The sequence below is a fragment of the Elaeis guineensis genome, chromosome 1, assembly GCF_000442705.2.
Source record: "Elaeis guineensis isolate ETL-2024a chromosome 1, EG11, whole genome shotgun sequence".
Taxonomy (NCBI): Eukaryota; Viridiplantae; Streptophyta; class Magnoliopsida; order Arecales; family Arecaceae; genus Elaeis; species Elaeis guineensis.
The window spans coordinates 88,979,049-89,003,284 of NC_025993.2; the positions used below are offsets into that span (position 1 = coordinate 88,979,049).

A 24,236-nucleotide genomic window follows, 5' to 3' on the forward strand; every position below is an offset into this window, starting at 1 on the left:
CAAAAGGTTTAACGTATTTCTTCACTGTGACATATTTTAAAATGTCTGACACATCATAAAATAAAAAACAAAATCACTAGGTACTGGCAGGAATTAAGTTGACATGTTTCTGAACATTTAACATTTGACAATACATCTAGCCATAAAATTCAATATTTCATGGGAACACAGAGATTTGTCCTATTGTGCTAAACCAAGAGGAGATGACATGGTATCCACTAAATGCTCATCAGTTTTATGCTAGGATATTTGCCCATTCACATTTTCCTGAATTTCTTTGACTCAAGAAGATAGTCATGCTAATAGCCAACGATTCACTATTTTTGTGGTTTTTGCTTGGAAGACACCGTTTGGTCTAGTATCATCAATCAAATGTTGGAGGATGGGTTTTGATTATGCATCTATATCGTGAGCAAAATGCTCAGTAACAGTCATTATAGAGGGTCACCCCCCCAACCCAAACATTGCAGAGGGTGAAAAAGAACATGGTAGAAGAGAAAGGGCTAGAAAAGTTTTGTCCTGGTATCCCCATGATGTTTTCTGGATGAGAGCACAACTCGATTTCTAGAATTAGAGGTTTATCCATTGGCAGGACTTCTTCCTGATGGTCTGGTTCCTAACGAGATAAGATTTTGTTAACAGTTTTCCCATGTATGTTGACAAAAATCAGAAAGGTCATCTCAAAAACTATTATCTAGAGTGAATGCATTGGTCATACAATAATATAAAGGTATCAGCAGGAAGAAATTATCATTTATTGCTACTGAGAAGTTATACAAAATGAGACAGATTCAGACACTAAGATTGATGGTTCATGAAAAATAAACAATGGGAGAAGATACAGTTAAAACTAGTAAGCTTCTCTAAATCAAGAGTTAAATAGAAGACTACAAAATCTTTCAGTAACTGGAAGTATCAATATTAGGATGAGCAGATTCAACTGGATCTTGTTTTTTGTCTTCCCATCTCTTGTATAAAACATCTTCATCATTTGTATCATGAAAAGTTGGAGACTGCAACAATATAGGGGCATCTTGAAAGCTTTACTTTAAAAAAGAGCATCCTAATGCATGAGGCTCTAGCCACCATGGGGTCTAGGAAGCGTCAGGCGTATGCAGTCTTATCTCTGCACGTGGAAAGGCTGTTTCTATATTTCGAACTTGTGATACCCAGGTTAAAATAGAGCAACTGACTATTACACCAAGGCCCACCCTCTTGAAAGCTTTACTAGAATTGGAGTAAATTAAGCATCTTCTATGCATCTGGGTTCTTGTGAGTCTGAAGACACACATGATGCAAAGTTTGTGTTTCATTTGGTTGTCTCAACTTTTTCAGTCAATCCTTTACATTCTCCAAGCTTTTCCCCCCTCTCAAGACAACACAAACATTATATTTTCTATCCTTTAAGTGTCATAAATCACTAAAGCTGGCAGAAGGTGAATAGCCTTCATCTTTCATGACCTCAAAGAGCTCCTCTAACATCTGATAAATAGATTTAGCTTCTGGATGAGAGTTATCTCTCGCAACAAAAGCACACACTTCAGACTTAATCTCAATCCAACTCCATCCAGCATCTTTCTTGACTCCTCTTTCCTCCATCATTCCCCTCACTCTCTCTGCATCTTCCCATTCTCCGTGCAGAGCATGCAAATTTGAGAGAAGCACATAGCTTGCGGAGTCCTTTGGGGACAACTCCATAATCTTCTCTGCAGCAAACCTTCCTAGTTCCAAATTCTTATGCAGTTTGCAAGATGCTAACAGGGTCTTCCATACCAAAACATCCACTTCAAATGGCATCTGATCAACGATATGAAGAGCTTCACCAAGTCTTCCAGCTCGACCCATCATGTCAACGATGCATGCATAATGAGAGGAAGATGGTACTACACCATAGTAATCTCTCATGATCTTAAAGTATCTAAGTGCTTCATTGACATTACCTACATGACTACATCCAGCCAAAATCCCCACAAATGTTGAATGGTCTGGGATGCAGCAGCTGGACTCTGCCATCTTATCAAACACCTTGAGTGCCTTCTTCCCATGTCCATGATGTGCGTAACCATGAATCAAGGAGTTCCATGAAATAACATCATGGGTGTGCATAACATCAAATGCCAATCTTGCATCATCGATGCACCCACACTTAGAATACATGTTAATCAGTGCATTCCCTGTGCAAACATCAAGATCACACCCTAACTTCAATGCAAGACCATGAAATTGTCTTCCTTGATCTAGCAAAGCAAGATTTGCACAAGAACTTAAGGCGCTAGAGAAGCCATGTTCATTAGGTGTGTACCCTTTCCTATGCATTTGGCAAAGTAACCTTGTAGACCTCTCATCGAATCCATTTTGGAAATAGCCAGATATAGCTGCAGACCAAGAGACAATATCAGGATTTTCAATTCTCTCAAACAACTTCTCTAGTTCTTCTATCTCACCACTTCTAGCATACATGGTCAGTAAAGCATTGGATACACGAGTATCTGACAGCAAGTTGAGCTTAATCGCGGAGCAATGGAGCTGATGTCCAAAGGCAATGGACTCGGAGCATAATCCACAAGCTCCAAAAGTAACTGCAAAGGTGAACTCATTGGGCTTGAAACCTGCACAAACCATGTCATAAAACATTCTCATGGCTTCTTCTACTCGCTCATTCCGGAGACAGCAAGAGATCATTGAACTCCAAGTTACCATGTTCTTAGATTCCAGCTTCTCAAATACATCTCTAGCCCGTTTGAACTCAGAATTTCTGGAGTAAAAATCAATTAAAGCACTTCCAGAATAAACACTCTGAGCAATCATGGTTTTAATCATGTACCCATGGATCTGTTCACCCAGCAACGGTCCACAAGCAGTCAAAATACTAGTGATTGTGTGCTCGTTTGGTTCTAACCCGAATCTCACCATCCGGTCAAATGCTTTTACTGCCAACTCAAACTGATTGTTCCTACAAAACCCCGAAATCAATGAGGTGAAACTCACCAAATCCAGCTCCAGAATCCTATCAAAGATTCTTGTTGCTTTAGCCATCAACCCACATCTTGAATAAAAGTCAATGAGACAATTGCCAATCCAGCGATCATCTGAAAGCCCGGCACGGACAACTAGCGAATGCACCTGCTCTCCTAAACCCAGAGCTTCCTGGTCAGCACAAGCCTGGAGCATGGCATTGAAGGTGAAATCATTGGGAAGCACACCGGATTCAAGCATTTCAACAAACAAGAAGAACCCAATTGCCTGACAATCATTTCGGACACAACCCGATAACATCGAAGTCCATGTGATGACATTCCTCTCAGGCATTGATTCAAATACTTGAAAGGCATCAGTCACCCGGCCAGATTTCATCAACGCGTCAATCACTACGGATTCGACAATGATCCCGGGTTCGAGGCCTTTGTTTCTTATGTCGACATACAAATCCATTGCCTCGGCAAGCCTATTTGAATTTATCAATCTATTCAAGCTCTGGGTGTGTGACAGCAGTGTAGTTGGTGAAGTGCCAGTCTCTTTGGAGTGTGTTGTATTTAAGACTTGCTTGGGTTCCACCTTCATGGGTTCAAGGTTGAGGCTTTCGGGGTTTCTACCATGGGAAATGGACTCTTTTGGTCGAAGAGGGAGGGGGTTTGGGGTTTTCTTCCATTCGGAATGAGGGCGGAAGGTACGATAAAGATTATGGGGGTGAGGAGGGCATAAGGGGTGGGAAATGATCACAGGAGAAGAAATCATCGTTTTTGGATTGTGGCGGGAGAGAAACGGTCTGTTTCCCTCGGAAATTTGGATCTCTATCTAATATCTATATCTATATTAAGAGATGTCTTCTAATGTTGGGTTTGGGGTGCGGTGGAGGGATGACAGCGGGCTAAACCATTGACTTGGCTAATGACCTTATCCAACTCCACCATTGATTTAGCAAATAACACTTGATGCCACACCAAGTCTTGTGCATGAAACGAGATAAACATTGGAGAGAACATTTTATAACGTTGCGGGTTAAAACGTTCTCTGAAGTTCTCAACTACTCGGCATTTTCGCAACAGGTCACACGTCCTAAAACTGCATAGCTTACAAGTTATGCTTTTCTTCCCGTCATTTCAACTTCCACTAAAGTCTCTTATAGGTGGTTCTCAGAAGTGAAAGCTTACGGTTTGATATATTAAGCTGAACATATCAGAGAAAGAAATTTGGAATCAGAGTTCGGAAAAGCCTCGTGAAACTTCCCCCATTTGAAGGGACATTAGCAAGAATCTCGGTGCTTTTTGGAACTGCACTTCATTCAGATTTGGAAATGGAGAGCATGTTAGATTTTAAGAGGATACATGGATTGGCTTGACACCTCTTGCTCAGCGTTTCAGTGATCTATACTCTGTGGCAATCGAAGAAAATGTATTGGTGGGATCTCAGTGGAGCTTGAGAAACCTTCAATGGTGTATTCAAGTGCGAGGTCCATTTTCTATTCAGTGCATGAAACAATTGCAAGATGGTCTCCTCTGCCCAACTAGGCCCGCTAGAATTGTGGACACCCCCGTGCAGAAGTTTACCAGCAACGCTACTGTGTTAGTGGATTCCTTGTATAAGTGGTCTTCTTTGCCCGAATTATAGAGTCATTTGGAAAGTTGTCGTCCCATGAAGATTAAAGTTATTCGTTGGTTAGCTTTGAAGAACAAATCGCATACAATCTTTTTCTTCTAAGCCCTTTCAACAGAAGCATTCGGACTATCTTCAAATCTCGCCTCAACATTAGAGGATGGCCGACCAACATGCATTCACTTTGGGTCCCTCGGAGGAGGCAAAAAGCTCAGTCGACCGGACAACGACTTGGGACTAACTTTTGATGGCCTTGTTTTGGCACATTTGGTTTGAGAGGAATGGCAAGATTTTTCTTTGGCTTCAGCACTCTTATCTTCTTGGTCTTGCAACAAACCTTTATTTTTTATTTTTGGGAGCACTTTTGGTCATGCAAGATTAACAAAGGGCACAACAAGATTTGGAGAAGTCTTTCTTCCTTGGTGGCTAATCATCAAGTTTCCATCCTCCTAATCAAGATGCATCTTTGTATATTTTTTTTTTCTCTTCCTTATTGTACATACTTGAGCTCTTTTAATAAATTTGAGGGAAGTGCTTCACTTCGTCCTTTTTTTCTCCCCTTTTTTTCTTTATCATCATCATCAATATATATATATATATATGTTTATTGTTGGGTGAAGTATATATAAATAAGCCGATGAGAGTAAAAAAAAATTGTCTTCAATGGTAATAGTTTGCTTATTAGCGGATTAGTAAAACATCACCCAATGGTTTACCAAACAGCAAGAAATTAAATAAAACAATTTTTTTCATACAGGATAACGATCCAAGCTCACGTAGAGTCTACAATGAGTAAATCCTCAAATACAAATTATCATCTTTTTATTTAAACCTAATAAATAGAACCTCACATTACATTCGTATTCAGAGAAATAAGTTGATGACTTTATTGAGCCTCCAAGTGCTTCTGGATGTCCTTCTGCAAGAAGAGGGAAAAGTGTCACAGATACTGGATGTAGGGAGAATGGCTTGAGGTTAGCGTACAGAAGTAGAACCTCTATTTTTAATGGTGAAGTGGTCGGTGCATATCGCTCCATGACCTTGCCATCTTTGGCAACGAGAAACTTGGTGAAGTTCCATTTGATGCCATCTCCAAAAATACCACCTTTCTGGGATTTTAGGAGCTTATATAGGGGTGCAGAATTCTTCCCATTCACTTCAATCTAGAGGGGGAAAGAAAAAAGAAAAGGATTTCAAAATATATTTATGCATATATGTATTTGTATAAATATTTCCATGCCTTACATGTTAGTGATTTCTTTTGTTAGATTGATAAGGTCTCATACATGGTTTTCAAACTGAACTACCATAAAATTAACACTCTGGCTAACAGGGCCCACATAAAATGCAGCAATCAGATCAAGGCCTAGAGTTCGAAGAAGACCAACTTGGCCACTGGCAGATGCAAATCCCAATATTTCAATAGTAAATCATATAATTTAAAAAAAAATAAAATGAGGATATTAAAAAAGAACCTTGAAAATACCAAAACTTGTCAATTGATGAAAAAGTTTGTTATAGATGGTAATAATTTTGGAGAAATCTTCCACATGCGCCATAGATCATTAAAAGTCAATTGCACAAGATTTGCCACAAAAAAAGTGCAAGTTTCACCTTTAACTGTACTTTATCTACAATACATTTATTTATTTTTTTAAAATATTCATGCTTTCTTAGTAGTCTACAGAATCGACCAGATTTCATACAACTCTTAGATACACCAGAACAGGCATATGTAGTTATCCCATTGTGCAGGCACAATCGGACAATTATGTGTTACGCTCTCTGATCTAAATTCTATTGCCAACAAGATCCTCATTTCTCTTATGCTAAGGGGAAAAAACTAAGTAGAATTACAATGTATTTTCCCCAGTAGGTAGAATATGGTATATAGGTTTGAAAGATGTCGACCATGGCAAAAAATGGCGTGTATTGTCCAACTTCAGATGAAAACCACGGTAGTATGCTTGAACCTGACTTAAGGAGCAAAATTGAGGCAAAATGGAGGGAATGTGAGAATATAATAGCAATAAGAGGTCATAATTCTTTTTCAAAAAAGAATTTTTATGGATATCTTTAAGACAACATGTATTAGGAAACTAGTCTGCTTGTATTTATCTTCTGAAAACTAGGAAACTTTAGAATTGCATGAAGTACATTAGCTTTATTTGCATTATTTATACCAACTTGGTAAGAAGATTGTCCATGTTACCCTTATCTTTTTGACTGCAACTTTCTGAATCATCGAATGGAAGATTCATAAATAACTGAGACTGGAGTAGAGTTCTCTGCTATTTAATAGATGTCCCTAACTCCTTTAAACACATTGGTGGTGGATTCTTTGAATGTCATAGGTTACAGAACAGTTTTATTCTTTGGCTCATACTACAGCTTCTATGGTGCCTTTGACAGCTTGGATTAAGAAATTGTTAGGACTACCATTCATCTTCAATTTTCTGCTTATCTACAATGAACAGACAAAAGTTTCAGCAAGCAAAATGCTTACAATTCAGAAGATATATTAACTGTTTTGTGAAATCTTTAATCTATCCATACTTATATGATAAAATTGAGATATCATATTGAGATATCATGCACCATATCCAATTAAATTATAAAATTTATAGCAAGTAAATGGACCAGACATGAAGCTTGATTTGAATGCTGACCCGAGCCTAGCATGATAAGATTTCAGTCCTAAAAGAACTCCATTAACAAGAAAAAATTTTAAGTTGGGTGCCCCATTTTTTCCTGGCAATAAAGGACTAATAACTTAAAATTGAAGAATCTCTTCACCTACTTCAAGTTACTGAGATGTTATTATGACGTCAAAGAACTCTTAACTTCAAAACTTCCAATGAGATAGGAAAATAAAGATCTTGCTAGACATAGGCAAAAAATAAATCAGTATTTCTGCATTGGGTCAAAGGAAATGGCAGGTGAAGGCCTCGTGTAGCCAATACCAAATAGCTATAGTCATGAATGAAACAGCGTAAGGAAAATATTTGGGTTGAAGATTTATGTTTTAACCACCTTATCAAAAATGGGGAACTCAGCTTTAAACATTGTGCACGCAACCTCCTTAATTTCTTCGTTGCTTCCAGGTTCCTGACCAGCAAACTGGTTGCATGGAAATGCCAATATCTCAAAACCTGTGAAGATAAATCCAAATCAAACATCACCTAACAAGTCATCTAAAATTTAAAAATATGTAAAAGACATTTGAATTCATCGAACAGGAAACTCAAATGGACAACCAACCTTTATCTTTGTACTTCTCATACAAAACATTCATCTCCTTGTAGTTGGAGTGTGTTAACCCACTGCATCAACCCAAAAAATTTTAAAAGTCTCAGGAGACTGCATTAGAATAAACAAATGCAGCATTGTCAAACTCCAAAGTCAGTATAAATATGTCAAGTATAACTGCTCTTCTAAAATGGAACTTGTTAAAATCAAGTTATGCCTTTGTTCCCAAATGGCATCCTATTTTGTTTAATGTTTTGAATCCGAATGAACAAGTCAAGTGTTCAAGCCCTGGAAGGTGTGAGGTATCTTCAGTAGCTGAATCTCATAGTTGAGATAAAAACTAGTCCTGAATAAATACAAGAATTAATACATCACAATGGAAATTATATTTCCGAAGTGATAAGCCATGATCAACCTTAATCATGCCAGTTTTTTCTTCTTCTTCTTCTGTGTTTTTTTTTTTTTTTTTTTTTTTTTTAGGGGGGAGGGTGCAAGGGGGACAGAGAAGATGGTTCAAATGTACCAACATAACTTTGTTCACTTGCCAGTACAATTTAAAACTATGAAACCATCATGTTGTCAAGGAAAAATCTAGATTTAACTGGAGTCTATTGAAATTTCAGCTCCATGTTAATGATATAGATCAGAATTTACACTCCTTGCATGATTTCTCATATATTGGCATATGCACTTGTCATACGATTTTTCTTAGGAGATGAAGCAGCACACAGACACATATTGGGACAACAAAGAAATAGTTCCATGAAATGTATCATTTAAGATTAAAAAATAATTGAAAAAAAAAATACTGGGCAATATCCTAGTAGATCTCATATAACAGCACCAAAGTTGATACAAAATGAAACACAAACACTAAAAAATGAAGGGTAAAAATTGGAGTAACGAGAAGGGCAAAAACTGGAGTCATGTGAACTGCATGTGTGCTCAAGGCTTCAGCACCTTGAGCACTGCTACCTTGTTAGTTAACCACTAGACCCGAAAAGCTTAAGCTGTTTCAGCTGAATTGACAACAAATTTCAGGCTTAACAATAGTGAGCCACAAACCATAAAGTGAAATTAAGCCAGCGTTATGAAACTTTCACACAGAAGTATACTTAAGATAAAGAGATATTTGGCCTTAAGCAGTGAATCTACCAGGCATCGGGTTCATTACCAACCCACAAAAGATGTCTAACAGTAGCATAGCAGGTCAACAACAAGTTAAAGCTAAAAATACAGAGTACCCATCTAATGATAATTCCATATAAGGATCCATACCAACAGCTGGACATGACCTAATAACAATCAAAGCATTAACATATGAACAAAGAGTTCCCAAAGAGCAGACTCCCAACTCAGAATACTAATGGAGTTCAATTTTACAATTCAGAGCTCAAATTTGTAGCAACATAAAGCCCAATATATGCACGCATTAAACATCTACCTGTTTACAATTCAGTGATATATGCAGCCGAGATCATCCAAGATAATTCATACAAACATGTTATAAACCACCAAATCATCAGTATAGGATATATATATATATATATATAACTTGATCATGAGCTGTTAATCTCCATAAACATCTAAAATTTAGAAACATACTATGACAGAAGACAAACTCTTTGCATCAAAAAAATACTGTCACAGAAGACAATAATAACGAAATCTAAGCGATTCTTGTTGAGCAAATACCATTTAGAAGCAACATTGACGATAAGAAGAACCTTTCCACTGTAAGTACTGAGGCTCACATCATTGCCGCTCATATCCTGCGATTAAAATAATCCCATCAAATAAAAAAAAAAAAAGAGAAAAGAAAGTTAAGCGGGAAAGGGAAAAGAAAAATATGCTGAATCAAAGATCGTCCAATTAACCATTTACAAACTCATTCTTCTTTTCCGAAAAAAGGACAACTGGTCGAAAGAAAGAAAGAATAAGATCAAAGTACTCAAATTTACAAGAAAAAAACTTCAATCTAACTAAGTCGAACCCGATCTGCAAACCATTCCCCTGGATTGAATTATTTAACTTTGGTTAAGGAATTAAAAAAAAGGAAACATTCAAGGACTAGGGCTAGAATTGCATCTGAGCAACAGAAATAGAACATATCAATCAGAGCAGATGAAAAAGGATCGAAGACATCAAAGCAGGGTCTTAGGAAGAAGAGATGAAGCCATTACCTTGACGGTGATGTCATAGATGGAGTTGGGCATTTCTTCTGCCATTTTTTTTCTTTTCCCCTTTTTCCTTGAGAGATGTTGAGGGGATCAGTTGTAGGAGGAAAAAGGGGCAGGCATTCAAAGCTGGTAGCATGGGATGATTACAATAGATGGAGATTTTTCTGTGCACGTGATGGTGAATTGCTTTTTGTCGTCTTTTGAGTTTTAATACATACCGTGATCCGCGCGAGCTGTAGATGCTTTCCAAACTGAACGCGTATGCCTAAATGGCTGGTCTCGTTGTAGTAGTTTTTTTTTTTTTCCTGCTAGTCTTTCGAACGGCTGGCCTGTGGAAGTAACTTCAACCTCAAATTTCGGCGTTTAATTAACTTGTTGTTTCTTAGAGCACAAGTTTCCTGTTTTCTCGCAATACTAGTTTTTAAGTCCGCACTTTGTGCAGATGGATCATATTTATATAATTAATTATATTTATAAAAAAAATTTAATAACATATTCATCCATATTCTTAATATTTATGAAGATTTTAATTACATCAATTAATAAATATAAATAATTTTAATATTTTTATAAAAAAATTTTATAAATAATATATCTATTCATATCTTTGATGTTCATAACTGAAAATTTTAATAATAAAAATAAATATCTTTTAATTTTATTTATTAAGAATAAAATATGTGCATTCAATGCTTTGAAATAGAAGAGTCCATATGGTATCATAGAAAAAAATAGACTGCTTATATTGACAGCTTCATTTGCAAATCAATCACCTCTCACTTTCTGATTTCTAATATATATATATATATTAGATTAGATGCTGTAGTTATTGACATTTGTGAAGCACTCCACACAAAGGCGCCATTGATCATATTATTGATGGACCTAACTATCAAAATGCATCATGTATTGAAACTGGGCTCAACTTTGCAGCGCACCCATTTATATCTAAATAGAAAATCTCAATTCTCATTATATAGTGGTAAAAATTTGAGTAAAATCCATATAATATATTGACTTATATGCTTGAAATGACATGTTAATTCCTTGAATAGATATTTTGATTGTTAATAATACTTGTTAATTTCAAATTTTGACAGATGTTTTGATATATTGCTTGCTTCTATTATCAAAAATTTTAGATATTTTCAAAATTTTCACCTTCCCTCCTGGGTATTTAAGTTGGGGGACCTTCTTGTAAAGCCCTAAATTGACTCCATGTTGGGGAGTCAATGGTGCCAGCTTCAGGGCCCATCTCTTGTAACATAGGTGCATGGTGTGCGCACCTGGTGAACGTCCTGGAAGGCAGGGTGCCAGTTTTAAGGCTCCCAATTCTTCCACCAAGCATGGTCCACCTTGGGTGTCAAATTGGCAAGGGCAGCAGCCATTTACTCTGGTTGGCTGCCCCCACTTAGATCCAATCTAAGTGGCCCTAAGGCTGACCCTAGGTTCAATCTTATTTGACCAGACCTAGCACACTTCTTATATTCGGATTATTTCTTTAGCCCTTTCTCTTCTCAAATTAAATTTGGATATTTTTGATCCAATTCATGAGAAAACAATCAACTGAATCTCATTCCAGTTGATCTGAAGATAGATGGCACATGCTACATATAATTAGGATAAGGCAGCTTAGGTTCCCACTGATCAAAGGCAAGCCTCTTTAGGTCTATTTAGTCCTAATTTAGCTATATGGTGGTCTATCATGGGAGATACGGTGCACTTATTGCATTACCAAATTTCTTGGTAAGTAGGATGAAACAAGTTGGCTTTCTTGTTCCTACTTATAATCCAATCCTCTATTATTCTAATGTCCCTGTATAAACATTGAACATAGCATCATCAAGCCTAGAGCTATGCGGTTCATGGTGAAGCAAAAATCTTGAGTTGTCTTTTTTTTTTTTTTTTTTTTATAAGAAAGGAGGGGAATGTAATTCCAAAAATAACAGTGTCTGTTACAGCAAGAGACTTCAACCCCTAAGGAAATATAAAGCAGAAATTGAAGCAACAAACCCAAAATAACTTGGTAGTATTAGAACAAGCCCAAATGCAAAAAATAGAAGTATAAAGACAAAACAAGGCAGTAGACGGCAGATATTAGAAAGAAAAGGGAAGTTAACGACTTGAGCATTAGAACGAAAAGAATACAGCTGAACAACAGATAGATATAACACTTTAGAAAAAACAAAAGTTGAAGCTTTCTGCAGGCTGATGTTTAATGCTCCCAAACAGCAAGGTGATAGATATTAGGTTGCCCAGTTGTGCATGAGAGAACGTATGGAAGTAGAGCAGCATAATAAAAGACATAGCGTTGTCGAAAAGCAGAACGAAGTAGTTGAAGAAGGAGAATATAACAACCTTGCAGTTGAAATGCAGCAAAAAAGCAGTCGAAACATAGTTGTAACAGATCTCTGTAGCCATAAATAGATGAAATACAATAGACTATTACATTGCAGCCACCAGTGGATGAAACACAATAGGACACATGGAGTACACCAATAGAAGGAATAACGCAGCAGATAAGATAGTGCAGAACCCCGGAGACAGTAGAAGGTTTGCGGCAGGTAGAATTCAAAGTAGAATCTATCAGCCAGCAAAAAGTCAAACATATAGGGTGGAAGAGAATTCAAAGCCTGTGGGAATATAGCTATTGGAGAGATACACATCACCTAAGAGCTGCAGAAGATACTGCACAATCCAATAAGACCTGCAAGCAAGAAGAAATAAAAAAGTAAATATAATAGACATACCTACTGTCCTTGATAATAACTCACTCCCACTACATCAGCCCGCAAAAGGATTAACAAATGTGCATGAATAGGATAAAGGGATTAAAATCAAAATCATGATCCCAGGCACAGCCAGCTAGCCAATCTACAACTTGATTGGCTTCACGAAGTAAATGAGAAGTAGTGAAAATGGTAAGAACTTGCTTCCACTAAAAATATCACTTAAAAGTGGATGTCCTGCACATTTAGAGATTGAAGATGAGTTTATCCAAGAGATAGTAATCGATAAGTTGCCTTTAAGAGAGACCTGATCCTGTTTTAAGTAATGTATTGCAGCTTTAAGATCAGCCCAGGTACCAACCAACTGTGCAATGGGAATAGAAGAATGATTCAACTTCATTGCTACTGTCTTTAAAGGATGTCCCAAATGATCTCTAATAATATATGCTGCAGCTACATGACATTGGGTAATTGATCCATCAAAATTAATTTTAATAACTCCAAGGGGAGGGGGGAGCCACCGGACAAGGGAAAAAATGTAGGGACGTAAATGAGGAAGTTGAGCTACCCCAATTTCTTTATGAGGTTCTCAAAACATGAGAAGCTTGAAGGGAAGAGCTATCATGGAGGAAACAGTGATACCTGACGAAGCAACTATTGAGGAGTAGTATGAATACCTTCAAACCTACGAACATTCCTTGCTTTCTATAGCAACCACAAGGTACATGCCGTTATAGCCCCACTCTGATCTCTATCAAGGCACCAGTCAACATAGAAAGTAATGCCACAAAGGCTGGAGTTCAGACCCACATTGCATAGCCTCGGCTACAAGTGCACCAGAAGTGGCCAGATGTTAGAGTTTTTGTCAATGAAGAGGATGCCACTGTGGAAAGTTGACCAATCAAGCTTTTTCCTGCAGCCTACTTTCTCTCTCACTTCTTAAGGCTGTCTAAGCTTTCTAGGTAATTTGGATAGCTTAGTTTCCTCTGTTAGTCCTCATCTCTGCTTTATTATTGTTTGCATTTTCTTCCTCTTGCGGTTGAGCTGTAATACTTTGAACTTCACCTGTCTTCATTGTCCCTTTTTATTTCTTTTTTTTATTTCTATTTAATAAAGTTGGGTGGCATTCCTTGCTTTGCTTTCCCTCAAAAAAAGTGGCTAACAAAGGAGAGAGAGCTTATAATGGAGGAACACATGTTGTAGATCTTCATGTTGGCCATGATATAAATCATAGCATATGGAGAGCTAAAGCACAATGTTGGCTGAACTAAATATTCTTCAATAGGAAGCCTTGACCAAAGTAGTTTCCAACAAAATGTTTTGGCAGTCATAGGAGTCGGTAGTTTCCAAATAGTATTAAATGATGGTAAGGCTGAAGAGCGCGAGGGTAACAAAACAACTAAAATATCATGCAAAGAAACTTGAGTAGGTCCCATGGTACTCCAACATAGCTTATCAGAGCCTGAGCTAGCAGCCAGAGGAATGTTCAGGATTATAGAAACCATTGTAGGTGTAAAGGTTGAAGCAAGGGCAGCCCTATTCTAGGAATGATCTTGCATAATAAAATCAGATAGATGAAGGTCCTAAGCATCAACTTGAACATTAAAATAAGTAGGCCATACAGCTGAAGGAAGGAAAGAAATCCATGGATCAAACTAGAAATGCACATGAGTTCCCACAGATAAAGCCCACTGAAATTGATAAGCAATAGCAGAAGCACATATGAAATTTTTTTTTCCAAATAGATGAACAACAGCGAGGGGGAACGTACGTACCCCAAGATCTTTGAAAATGATACTTGAAAGTTACCAGCTGAGGCTAAAGAGAATCAAGTTGTAGAACTAAGTGAGCTACAAGTTTCCCCATCATATGCTTCTACATAAGCTTTAGAGAGTGACGACCAAGACCACTTGCATCTTTAGGTGTGCAAACTATACTCCAGGATATTAGATGTAGACTGTGCCGATCTATTGAATGACCCATAAGAAAGCACGAAACATTTCCCAAGTTTATATAAATAGAAAGAAGCGACAACAAGTGATTGCAATGAATAGATAGGAATAGAAGTACAAACTGATTGTAGCAAGATTGCTTGACTTGCAAAGAAGAGGGCATTCCATTACTAATTCTCAATTTTAGCTTCTATTTTATCAAACATATAATTAAGAGTAGACTGTGTCAACCTGTTACTTGAGAAGTGAACACCCATATACAACCAAGGACCATGTTTCAATAAGGTTTGCATAAAAAGACAAATTTGTTGCTTGACGAAAATATTTGTAGAGGAACTAAAGGTAATATAAGACTTAAAAGTATTAATTACCTGACTAGACAAAGCACAATACCATTCAAGAAGAAGCTTCAAGCATAAATAGTAAAAAATAGTTGCACAAGCATCAAAAAAACATTCATCAACAAAGAAAATATAGGAAAAAATCGGACCATTTCTTGTAGGTCGATTGGATTGAAGGTTTTGACTCTCGATTGCAAGTTGTAAAAGGCTAGATAAGATGTTGCAGCATAAAATGAACAAATATGGAGATAAAGAGCAACCATGATGCAACACATAGTGGTATGAAGTCAAAAAGTTGGTGTACCTGCAAAGAAAGGATTAGCTATACAAATTCAAATCCAGTTAATAAACTTAATATGAAAGCCAAAGTGGTGCAAAACACCAAATAGAAAACTCCAACTAACTCAATTAAAAGCTTTTTCCATATCAATTTTAAGAGTCATCAAACTTTATGTTGAAGGGGTGTGTATCAAGGAATGCATGATCTTTGAGCAATCAATATTGATTCAATAATTTATCGCCAGGCATGAAGGCACCTTATGTGGGATGGACTAAAGAAGGCATAATTAGTTCCAAATTGTTGGTTAAAAGTTTAGCAATAATTTTACATATTGTATTACACAAGCTAATGGGTCGATTGTGAATGAGCAAAATAGGATTTTTCTTTTGAGAATTAAAGTAACAAGAGTTTGCTTCCAAGACCGGGGTATAGATGCATGATTTATATTATCTTTAGCAGCCAAAATAACATATGATTTTATAAGAGACCAAAATTTTTTAAAGAAGATAGGCAAAAAATCATCAGGACTAGGAGCATGATTAGAGTTCATTTGTTTAGCAACATCCACAATCTCAAAATCAGTAACTTTACGAACCAACTGTTCATTTTGAAGGGAAGATATAGAAATCAACACTAACCAATCAAAAAATGACTCCTCCTGTTGAGTCCATCTAAGCTTTAAATGGGAGATGAAAGGTTGACGATTAATCATGATATCATCCTCAAATTTGGAACCATCTATGGACTGAATCCTAGTAATGCAATTGGCCCTTCTTCAGAGGATAGTAGAATGATAGAAAAATTTAGTGTTACTATTACCTTCCTTTAACTATGTAATGCAAGATTTTTTTCTCCAAAAAACTTCTTGCTGGTTCAAATTAAGATTGTCTGGCCTAAGGGTACAAAGCAAATCCATATGGTCCTGTCTAGACAAACCACCATTAGAGACTTTCTTAAGTTGAAGATACTCCTAACAACTACTAAGGTTTTCACTTATATAAAAAAGATTACCAAGGTGATGCTGATTCCATCTACAAAAGGCAAGTTTGGTGTGAAGAAGAGAAAGGCACATCCTAGGAGAATGACTATGAGGGCAAGACCATCCTTGCCAAACAACATTATGAACATGAGGACAAGAGAGCTAAAACTTTTTAAACCAAGTTTAGGCCCATGATGATAGGTATCAGAAATAGTAATCAACAATAGGCAATGGTCTAAAGCAAAATGAGCCAAATGGTGAATGGTAGACTCAGGAAAAGAGTCACCCATAAAGAATTAACCAAAACTCTCGATCAAGACGTTCCCAAACTCTATTATATCCTAATTGATTATTAAACCAAGTAAATATAGGAAATCAATTAGACTTGTATGCTGAAGAAAGGATTGAAACCCTCGAATATCACAGTTTAAAGGAAAAGGTCAACTTTCTTTCTTTTTAGAAGCATTGAGAAAGTAGTTAAAATCACTAACAAGCAAGGTAGGAATACCTAAAGATAAAATAGATGAAGCTGATTGTCAAATTGTCCTACGCTCTATACTATGTATACTAGCATAGACAACACCTAACAACCAACAAGGGCCCAAAGTAGGAGTGACAACACCATAAACAGACTAACGATCAGAAGTAATAAAACTTATATGACCCAAGTGTTTATGCCAAAAGGTTAAAATACCTCCAAAAATACCAACAGCTAGTACCATAAACAGTTGCCAAGAAGGACCCAAAATACACTGTAGTGTTGGTAAAAATAGTGGACAAGTGAGTTTTAAAAATACAACAGAGATCAAGAAAATGAGTTCATATTAGTTTTTGACGCAGTTAACAAAGGGGCGCTTAGCAACACCCCAGCAATTCCAAGGCAATAGCTTCATACCATGATTGGGAGATAGGTTCCTCCATAGAAGCTGTAGGGCAATTCTGAGGACTATGGATTTTAGAATTAGCTTGAATAGCATGTTGATCAACAGGATTTTGGTAGAGACCAGAGCAACCAGTAACTAACAAAATAAGAGAGTATGAGAATTAGATTTATCATTATGAGATAAAATTGAGGAAGTAAAAGTAGTAGAAGTATTTGGATAAATAGGATCCACATTAGATTGTTCCTGCTCCATAACGGGCATAAAGTGTTGAGAGACTTGATTAGAAACTGGTGCTTGAGCTACGGATTAATCATGCTCCACAGTTGGCACAGAATGTGGAGAAACTTGGACTAAAAAAATAACTGGTTGAGTTGATAAGGAAAAACCAACATTACAAGGCTCACTGAATGACAACCTCTGCTCAATAGTGCCCTCTGTCTTAGTAGCTTTTGCTTTTGCCTGAGGAGGTGAGTCAAATTGCTTAATCCTTTGAGAGTTCAAAGGTTTCTGTAGGGATCGTTTTTGCTTTATTGAAGAGGTCAAAGTTGATATAGCAGAAAACTTAGATGAGACAAGCTTTTTCTCCATTGTTTTGGGGTCCATATCAGGTTCATAATGAGATAAGGAGCAAAATGTGAGCAAACCAAACAATGAGATGCCGTATGAACCTGAAACTAGAGAAGATGGTTGAGACTGGGTAATAATAGAGGAAGATGTTGAAACTGAGGCAGCAGTAGCTATGAAGACAAAAGGAGCAACTACAGTAATAGATAATCGAGGGGAAGCAAAAGATTCATATACAAATTCTTGCAATAGATTGATCTTTAATCCTAATGTGAGTGTCAGGATAGATAAGCCAGGTCTAGCTGAATACAAATTCGAGCAAACCCAACTCAAGAGGTCACAAAGGTCCAGGCATCTAGGAATATCAGCATTCCTACCATAGAAGCGATATGGAGAATTTTATCCTTCTCTTAGTATTCGATGGGCAGATCTGGCATCCACGACCAATAGCGACCTGATTGATAGAGCTCCCTGGCTGAAAATTAGGTCAAAATTTTTGAGGAGCCATGAGTTGCCCAGCCATAGAGTAAGGACCTTGAGCCAAAATCTGATCACACAATTCCTCCAAAGATAGCTAAAACAAATAAACACCATCTAAGAGCAGGACTACTGGGAGTTGTTGTTCACCCAAACCCTAGTGAACTCTAAGATTTTCTAAAGAAAATCAAGAGATATACTAAAACCAAGTCTCTACTTTATGCAGGCAAGATCTAGTCCTTCTTCAGTAAAAGTGAGTACCTCGGTAAGCCTAACTTGAAGGATTGCAAGCTCATCTAATGACGCTTTAAGAACATCCCAGCAGAATCTACAGACCCCTTGCACCACGTGAGCCTAAGAGTGGTCAGAATCAAATGATGGTGAAGCTATGGTTGGGGAGCGAGAAGATAAAGAGCAGGCTGAAGCAGCTGGTAGAGAAACAGTGGCTGAAGAACAGTGAGGCAGCGATGACAAAATAGCCTTTCCTTTCGAATCTAGGAGAGACTCAGTCATTGGGAACTTGAGAGGACCAGATCCCCAAGGAATTAAGGGCAATGGTGGATTGAAAGGCCCTGAAGGAACCATCAGAGATCAAAACAAAATAAATCCTAACCCTAAAGCATTCAGTCACAAGACGTTCTCTTGTAAATAGACTCTCTCTCTCTCTCTCTCTCTCTCTCTCTAAATGGACTTTCTTTGTCTAAGATGCCAGTAGTTGAACATCAAACCTCCCTAAGTTATATCAGATATATCTAGGATTAACCATAGGGCAAGTTGGGCTTCCCCCATGGATACCAAAACTCACCAAAGCCTAGCCTCTACCACAAGAACACCGACACATCCCTTTGAGGGAATTCCAAATGCAGCTGGCCTAGTAAATCAAAAACATACTCATACTCATCCTCTCTATCCCTTGTGAGACAACTTCAACAAACTGAGTGAACAGTCTCTCCTTGAGCTCGCCGCATCTGGTGGTCACATATGTACTTACTATTACATTGCCTGTGAACGAGCTCAGCAGTGGCACTTTAAACCTTCGTCAAATGTCCATCGCATAGAGAAGGGTTGATGACTTGTTTTGATCGATCTCAGTCGACACTAATGCTTTGCACTGCTAAAGGTGTGTGATGAGATGTTGAAGCCAGTGATGGCATGTGGAAGAAAGAGGTTTGAGCTTTGGTTTTGAGGAAGGAGATGTCATCGAGGCTTAGGTGGAAGAGTTCTAAGTGGAGGTCATTAGAGGAGGGAGTTGAGTCTTAAGAAGATTGGAAGGTGGTGCTTGGTTTGGGTTTGGCGAAGTTGGGACAGCTATGAGCTAAGGGTGGGGGAATGAGACTTGATGATTCAGGCCAGTGGAGAGGAGGTTCTGGTTGTTGCAAGGATGATGACTAAGGACTGGTTGGATGTCTATTTTATGCTTCCATTGAACATCTTCACTATGATAAATTTGCACCTAGACCAAAAGCTAGCTTGTGTTTTTGTAGGGTACCCTCATGGATAATGTGGATATAAGGTGTTTGACCTTGAAGCCAAAAAATTCTTTTCGAGTTGGGACATTGTATTCCATGAATCCATTTTTCTTTTCGAATCCCATCTCCTCAAGACAATACCTGCATCATAAGTCAAAAATCTGTGTTTTCCTCTGCACATGATTTTATCCTAAACCAAGATCATGAAACCACATTTTCATCACAATAATACTCTCGTACTCTAGCACCTCATGAACCAAACACCTCTCCTGAATACCAATCAAGCTCTCTATCTCATTATTCCCTACCTTCACCTCCCAATCTAGCTGACGATGACAATATCCCTCGAAGATATTTAATTGGGTCTTTAACTCTTCCTCATCTCCTTCAGGATTGTTGCCTCACCGTTACAACTCCAAATCTAGTTCTAATATCAACCTCTTTGCCTAACTCCTAGAAAGGTACTTCTTTCGCTCTTTCTTCGTATCTTCTATGTACCATCAACTTTCTCGTAAACATCACTGCTTTAGTATCCCGTACTGAACTTCCTAGTTTTACCATGGCTAGTAAGAATCTTTGTTGGTGTAAGGCCATAGATGTTGAAGTTGGATATCTTGAGCTAAAACCTAGATGATCATTCAATTACCACCCGGTAAAATTTTTATTGGGTGCAAATGTGTTCACAAAATTAAATAAAATTCAGATGGTTTTATCGAGCACTATAAAAGAAAGGTCTCAATTATCATAAAATCTTTACTTCTATTGCTAAATTAGTGACTGTTCATATTTTGTTGGCCCTTGCCGCTATCCATAGTTGGCCCTTATATAAAAAGTATGGTGATAATGGTTTTTTGCATGGTGACTTACACAAGGAGATTTATATGAATTTACCTCATGGTTGCTTGAGTCAAGGGGAGATCACTATTTGTTGCTTGAACAAAAGAACTTTTTAAGACCTCAAACAAGCTTCTTGCAATTGGTTCTTATAATTTGCCATTATTCCTTTTTTTTTTAGTACATTTTCCATCATTTTTTAAGAAGCTATAGTTTCATGCAGTCCAAAACTGATTATTCCTTGTTCACTCTCAAGCAATGTACAATTTTCACGGCTATGCTTATTTATGTTGATGAAATTGTGCTTGCAGGCAACAATCCGTGTATCATATCTTGGCTCATAATTTCTCCATTCCCTGTTTAATATCAAAGTCCTGGGACCCTTGAAATATTTTTTGGGCCTTGAAGTTGCTCGATCCCATAAAGGCATTGCTCTCTATCAAAGAAAATGTATACTTGACATTCTCAAGGACATGAGTAAGCTTGGTGCTTGGACTAATATTTTTTGTCCTTTTCCCATAGAACAAAATTTGAAGCTATTGCCTGATGAAATTAAGTATTCCACTTAAGGATCCCTTTTCATATTGTTGGCAGTGTCACACCCATGTGGTGGGACCCATCCCAACTTAAATATATATAAAAAAAGAAAGAAGATAGAGTCGGAGTGAGACTCTAACCTCATGCGTTAAAATGAGTGGCGCAAAAATATACGGTAATGCGAGAAAGGCACGCGGAAGCAGAAAAATAGAGAAGGGCCGCACAGTGGAGAAGAGAAAAAAAAAAGGTTCAATTTTTTTATCGAACGATTGGATGATTGATTCTACTTCAATTTTGATGAAATTTTAATATATTATTTTTGATATTGAGAGCTACAGATTGAGTAGTTTTGATCTTTGAAAATCCTTCTTCATAAATTATTTCAAATATCTATGTTTGATAAGATCTACCCTTTATTTCTATTTATCATTGAAATCTATCTCATTGATGATGAATATTTTGTAGAAACTAAGATTTAGTCTTGAAGATGTATTTGTATAGCCTCTAATTAATTTAGAGAAGACCTAGTAGAAGATTCACAATACAAATCTAGTGTCCTTATGCTTGGTTTGATTTATATTCATTAGATTTGATATTATTAAGTTATTGCCTGTTTTAATTAGCACATAGGTTGTGGAATTTGTCCTGAGCATAATTTGTCCAGAGCTGTAGTTAGACAGTCAGTATAGTTTTTGCTAATTAAAATAAAGAATAAATCCAATATGGTTAAATTGATTTTATCGAATTATTTCTTATGGAGAATGATGATAGAGGATTTATTATTTTATCGAGATTTGTTTGAACCGATTAAATTATAGAAAAAAATGTCAGATAATGTAAAGACTGATGAGTGAAAAAAATTGAACAAGAATAGCTATGGCCATGATCAGATAGTGGATTGATGTGAGTGTAATCCATGATGTTGCTACAGAGACAGATGCTTACTAGATTTGGAAGAAATTAGAGAATTAGTGGAAGAATGTACAGAATAAAGCCTACCTGATCAAAAGACTTGTGAACCTGAAGTACAAGGATGGGCAGAATGCTTCAGAGCATTTGAATAATTTTCAGGAGATCCTAAATCAGTTGGCTATGATGAAACTGTTTCTTGATGATGAGGTGTAGACATTAATCTTGCTGAGTTTCTTACTAGATAGTTGGGAGATATTGATGGTGATACTGAGTAATTTCATTACTAGTGACAAACTTACCCTAACTATGGTGAAGGATAGTATATTGAATGAAGCAAACAGATGAAAGAAGCAAGATTTGACAAATACAGATTTTGAGGCACTAGTTACCAAGCAGAGGGAAAGAAGCAAAATTAGACCCTCCTATAACAGTAAGGATGGTGAGTCCCATGATAGGAAAGATAAGAAAAATCTAAAGGCTGATCAAAGTCCAAGAAGGGCGTTGCTTGCTATTACTGTAAGAAGCTGGGATATTTTTAGGATAAGAGTGATATAAAGAAAGAAAAGACACTGAGTATAACTATAGTTGATTTGATGATGAGATCATTATTGCTTGTGATGACGAGTATATTAATCCTACATGCCAGGAACCTAGTTGGATAATTAATTCAGCTACCTCATGTTATATTACATCTCAAAGAGCTTTTTCTTGTCCTACTCCAAAGGTGATTTTGGACATGTTAGGATGGAAAATGATGTGGTAGCTCAAATTATTGGCATAAGAGATGTTTGCTTGGAGACCAACATCGGATGTAGACTGCTATTGAGAAATATGGATATGTTCCTGATATCCGGTTACACTTGGTTTTTACCTGTGTCCTAGATGATGAGGCTGTTCTATTTACTTTGGTGAAGGAAAATAAAAACTCACCAAAGATTCTTTGGTTGTAGCAAAAGGCAAGAAAGCTGGCTTCTTCAGATTGTAGGCTAAGGTATGCAGTAAAAAGATAAATATAATTGAGGAGACCGCTACATATTTGTGGCATTGGCGACTTGGCCATCTGAGTGAAAAGGGACTTGATGCTCTATCCAAACAAAATCTACTTTTTTTAAAAGGTACACACTTGAGATCTTACATTCACTGTTTACATAGCAAGTAGCATAAGGTTTCATTTCATAGGCTTCTCTCACATAGAAGTTCACATGTATTAGATTTAGTTCACACTAATATATGCTCCATGACCATAAAGGCACTTAGTGGTGCACTGTATTTTATTACTTTTATTGATGACTATTCTCGAAAGTTGTGGGCTTTTGCTTTGAGATCTAAAGATCAAGTGTTCGACGTCTTTAAAGAATTTTATGCTAGTATTGAAAAGGAGAAAGGAAGAAAATTGAGATGCATTCGAGCATACAATGACGGTAAATATACTGAGGTCCATTTAAGAGATACTGCAGATAGCATAAAATTAGATTGGAGAAGACTATCCCAAAGATACCTCAACAGAATAGAGTGGCAAAGAGGATAAACCGTATCATTATTGAAAGAGTTTGATGCATGCTTTTTTATTCGAAGTTGCCTAGCTCTTTCTGGGGTGAAGCTATGACGACTGTAGTTGATCTGATTAATCTCTCTTCTTCATATGCCCTTGATGGTGATGTTTTTGAGAAGGTATGGATAGGAAAATTAGTTTCTTATGACCATCTTAAAGTGTTTGAGTGCAGAACCTTTGTTCATATTTCTAGAGATGAGCAGTCAAAGCTTGACAGCAAATCAAAGGAGTGCATCTTTCTTGAGTATGGATATGAGCACTTTGGATACATGCTATGGGATTCAGTAGAAAAAAAACTGGTCAGAAGTCAGGATATAATATTCTTTGAGGATCAAATCATTAAGGACATAAAGAAAGTAGATAAGCCAGAGTCTACTATAGAGTTATTTGTTAATCCATCCCTTACATCTCAAGCCAGAGCAGATGTTGATGATGGATAGACTATAGAGAATGGTAATGTGATGAATAATGATCCTACATATGGTGACAATATATTAGATGAGCATGGTGAGTAAGCTCCTACACAATAAATACAGAACAGCAGTTGAGAAGGTCTATCAGAAAGCATCAGCCTTCTCAAAGATATTGTCCACACGAGTATGTGATGGTGACTGATAGAGAAAAGCCAGAATATTTTTAAGAGATTGAAGAAAAAATTCTATCCAATCGGATCGGATGCTAGGAAGAAGAAAGAAATTTTTAAT

General features: G+C 37.1%; 2 protein-coding genes across 2 annotated transcripts; both read right to left on the bottom strand.

Moving 5' to 3' along the window:
- Positions 1-733: 733 nt before the first annotated feature.
- LOC105038122 (putative pentatricopeptide repeat-containing protein At3g01580) lies at positions 734-4,206 on the bottom strand. Its single transcript, XM_010913817.4, has one exon. The coding sequence runs from the start codon at positions 3,733-3,735 to the stop codon at positions 1,411-1,413; it is 2,325 nt and encodes a 774-aa protein (XP_010912119.1). The 5' UTR covers positions 3,736-4,206; the 3' UTR covers positions 734-1,410.
- A 1,098-nt stretch (positions 4,207-5,304) lies between these two features.
- LOC105038124 (probable glutathione peroxidase 2) lies at positions 5,305-10,167 on the bottom strand. The gene is made up of 6 exons (XM_010913818.4): positions 10,026-10,167; positions 9,538-9,614; positions 7,855-7,916; positions 7,627-7,745; positions 5,589-5,756; positions 5,305-5,512 (listed from the first exon to the last, which is right to left on the bottom strand). Exons 1-6 carry the CDS (start codon positions 10,068-10,070, stop codon positions 5,480-5,482), a joined length of 504 nt encoding a protein of 167 aa, XP_010912120.3. The 5' UTR covers positions 10,071-10,167; the 3' UTR covers positions 5,305-5,479.
- Positions 10,168-24,236: the final 14,069 nt, after the last annotated feature.

What these genes read in the sequence shown, in the direction of transcription:
- LOC105038122 (XM_010913817.4), bottom strand. Translation starts at nt 3,735, where the DNA reads ATGATTTCTTCTCCTGTGATCATTTCCCACCCCTTATGCCCTCCTCAC.
- LOC105038124 (XM_010913818.4), bottom strand. Translation starts at nt 10,070, where the DNA reads ATGGCAGAAGAAATGCCCAACTCCATCTATGACATCACCGTCAAG. An exon ending in GTCAATGTTGCTTCTAAATG is followed by an intron (nt 7,917 to 9,537) that starts GTATTTGCTCAA and finishes GGGTTGATGCAG; the next exon opens with TGGGTTAACACACTCCAACT. An exon ending in TGAGAAGTACAAAGATAAAG is followed by an intron (nt 7,746 to 7,854) that starts GTTGGTTGTCCA and finishes TTATCTTCACAG; the next exon opens with GTTTTGAGATATTGGCATTT.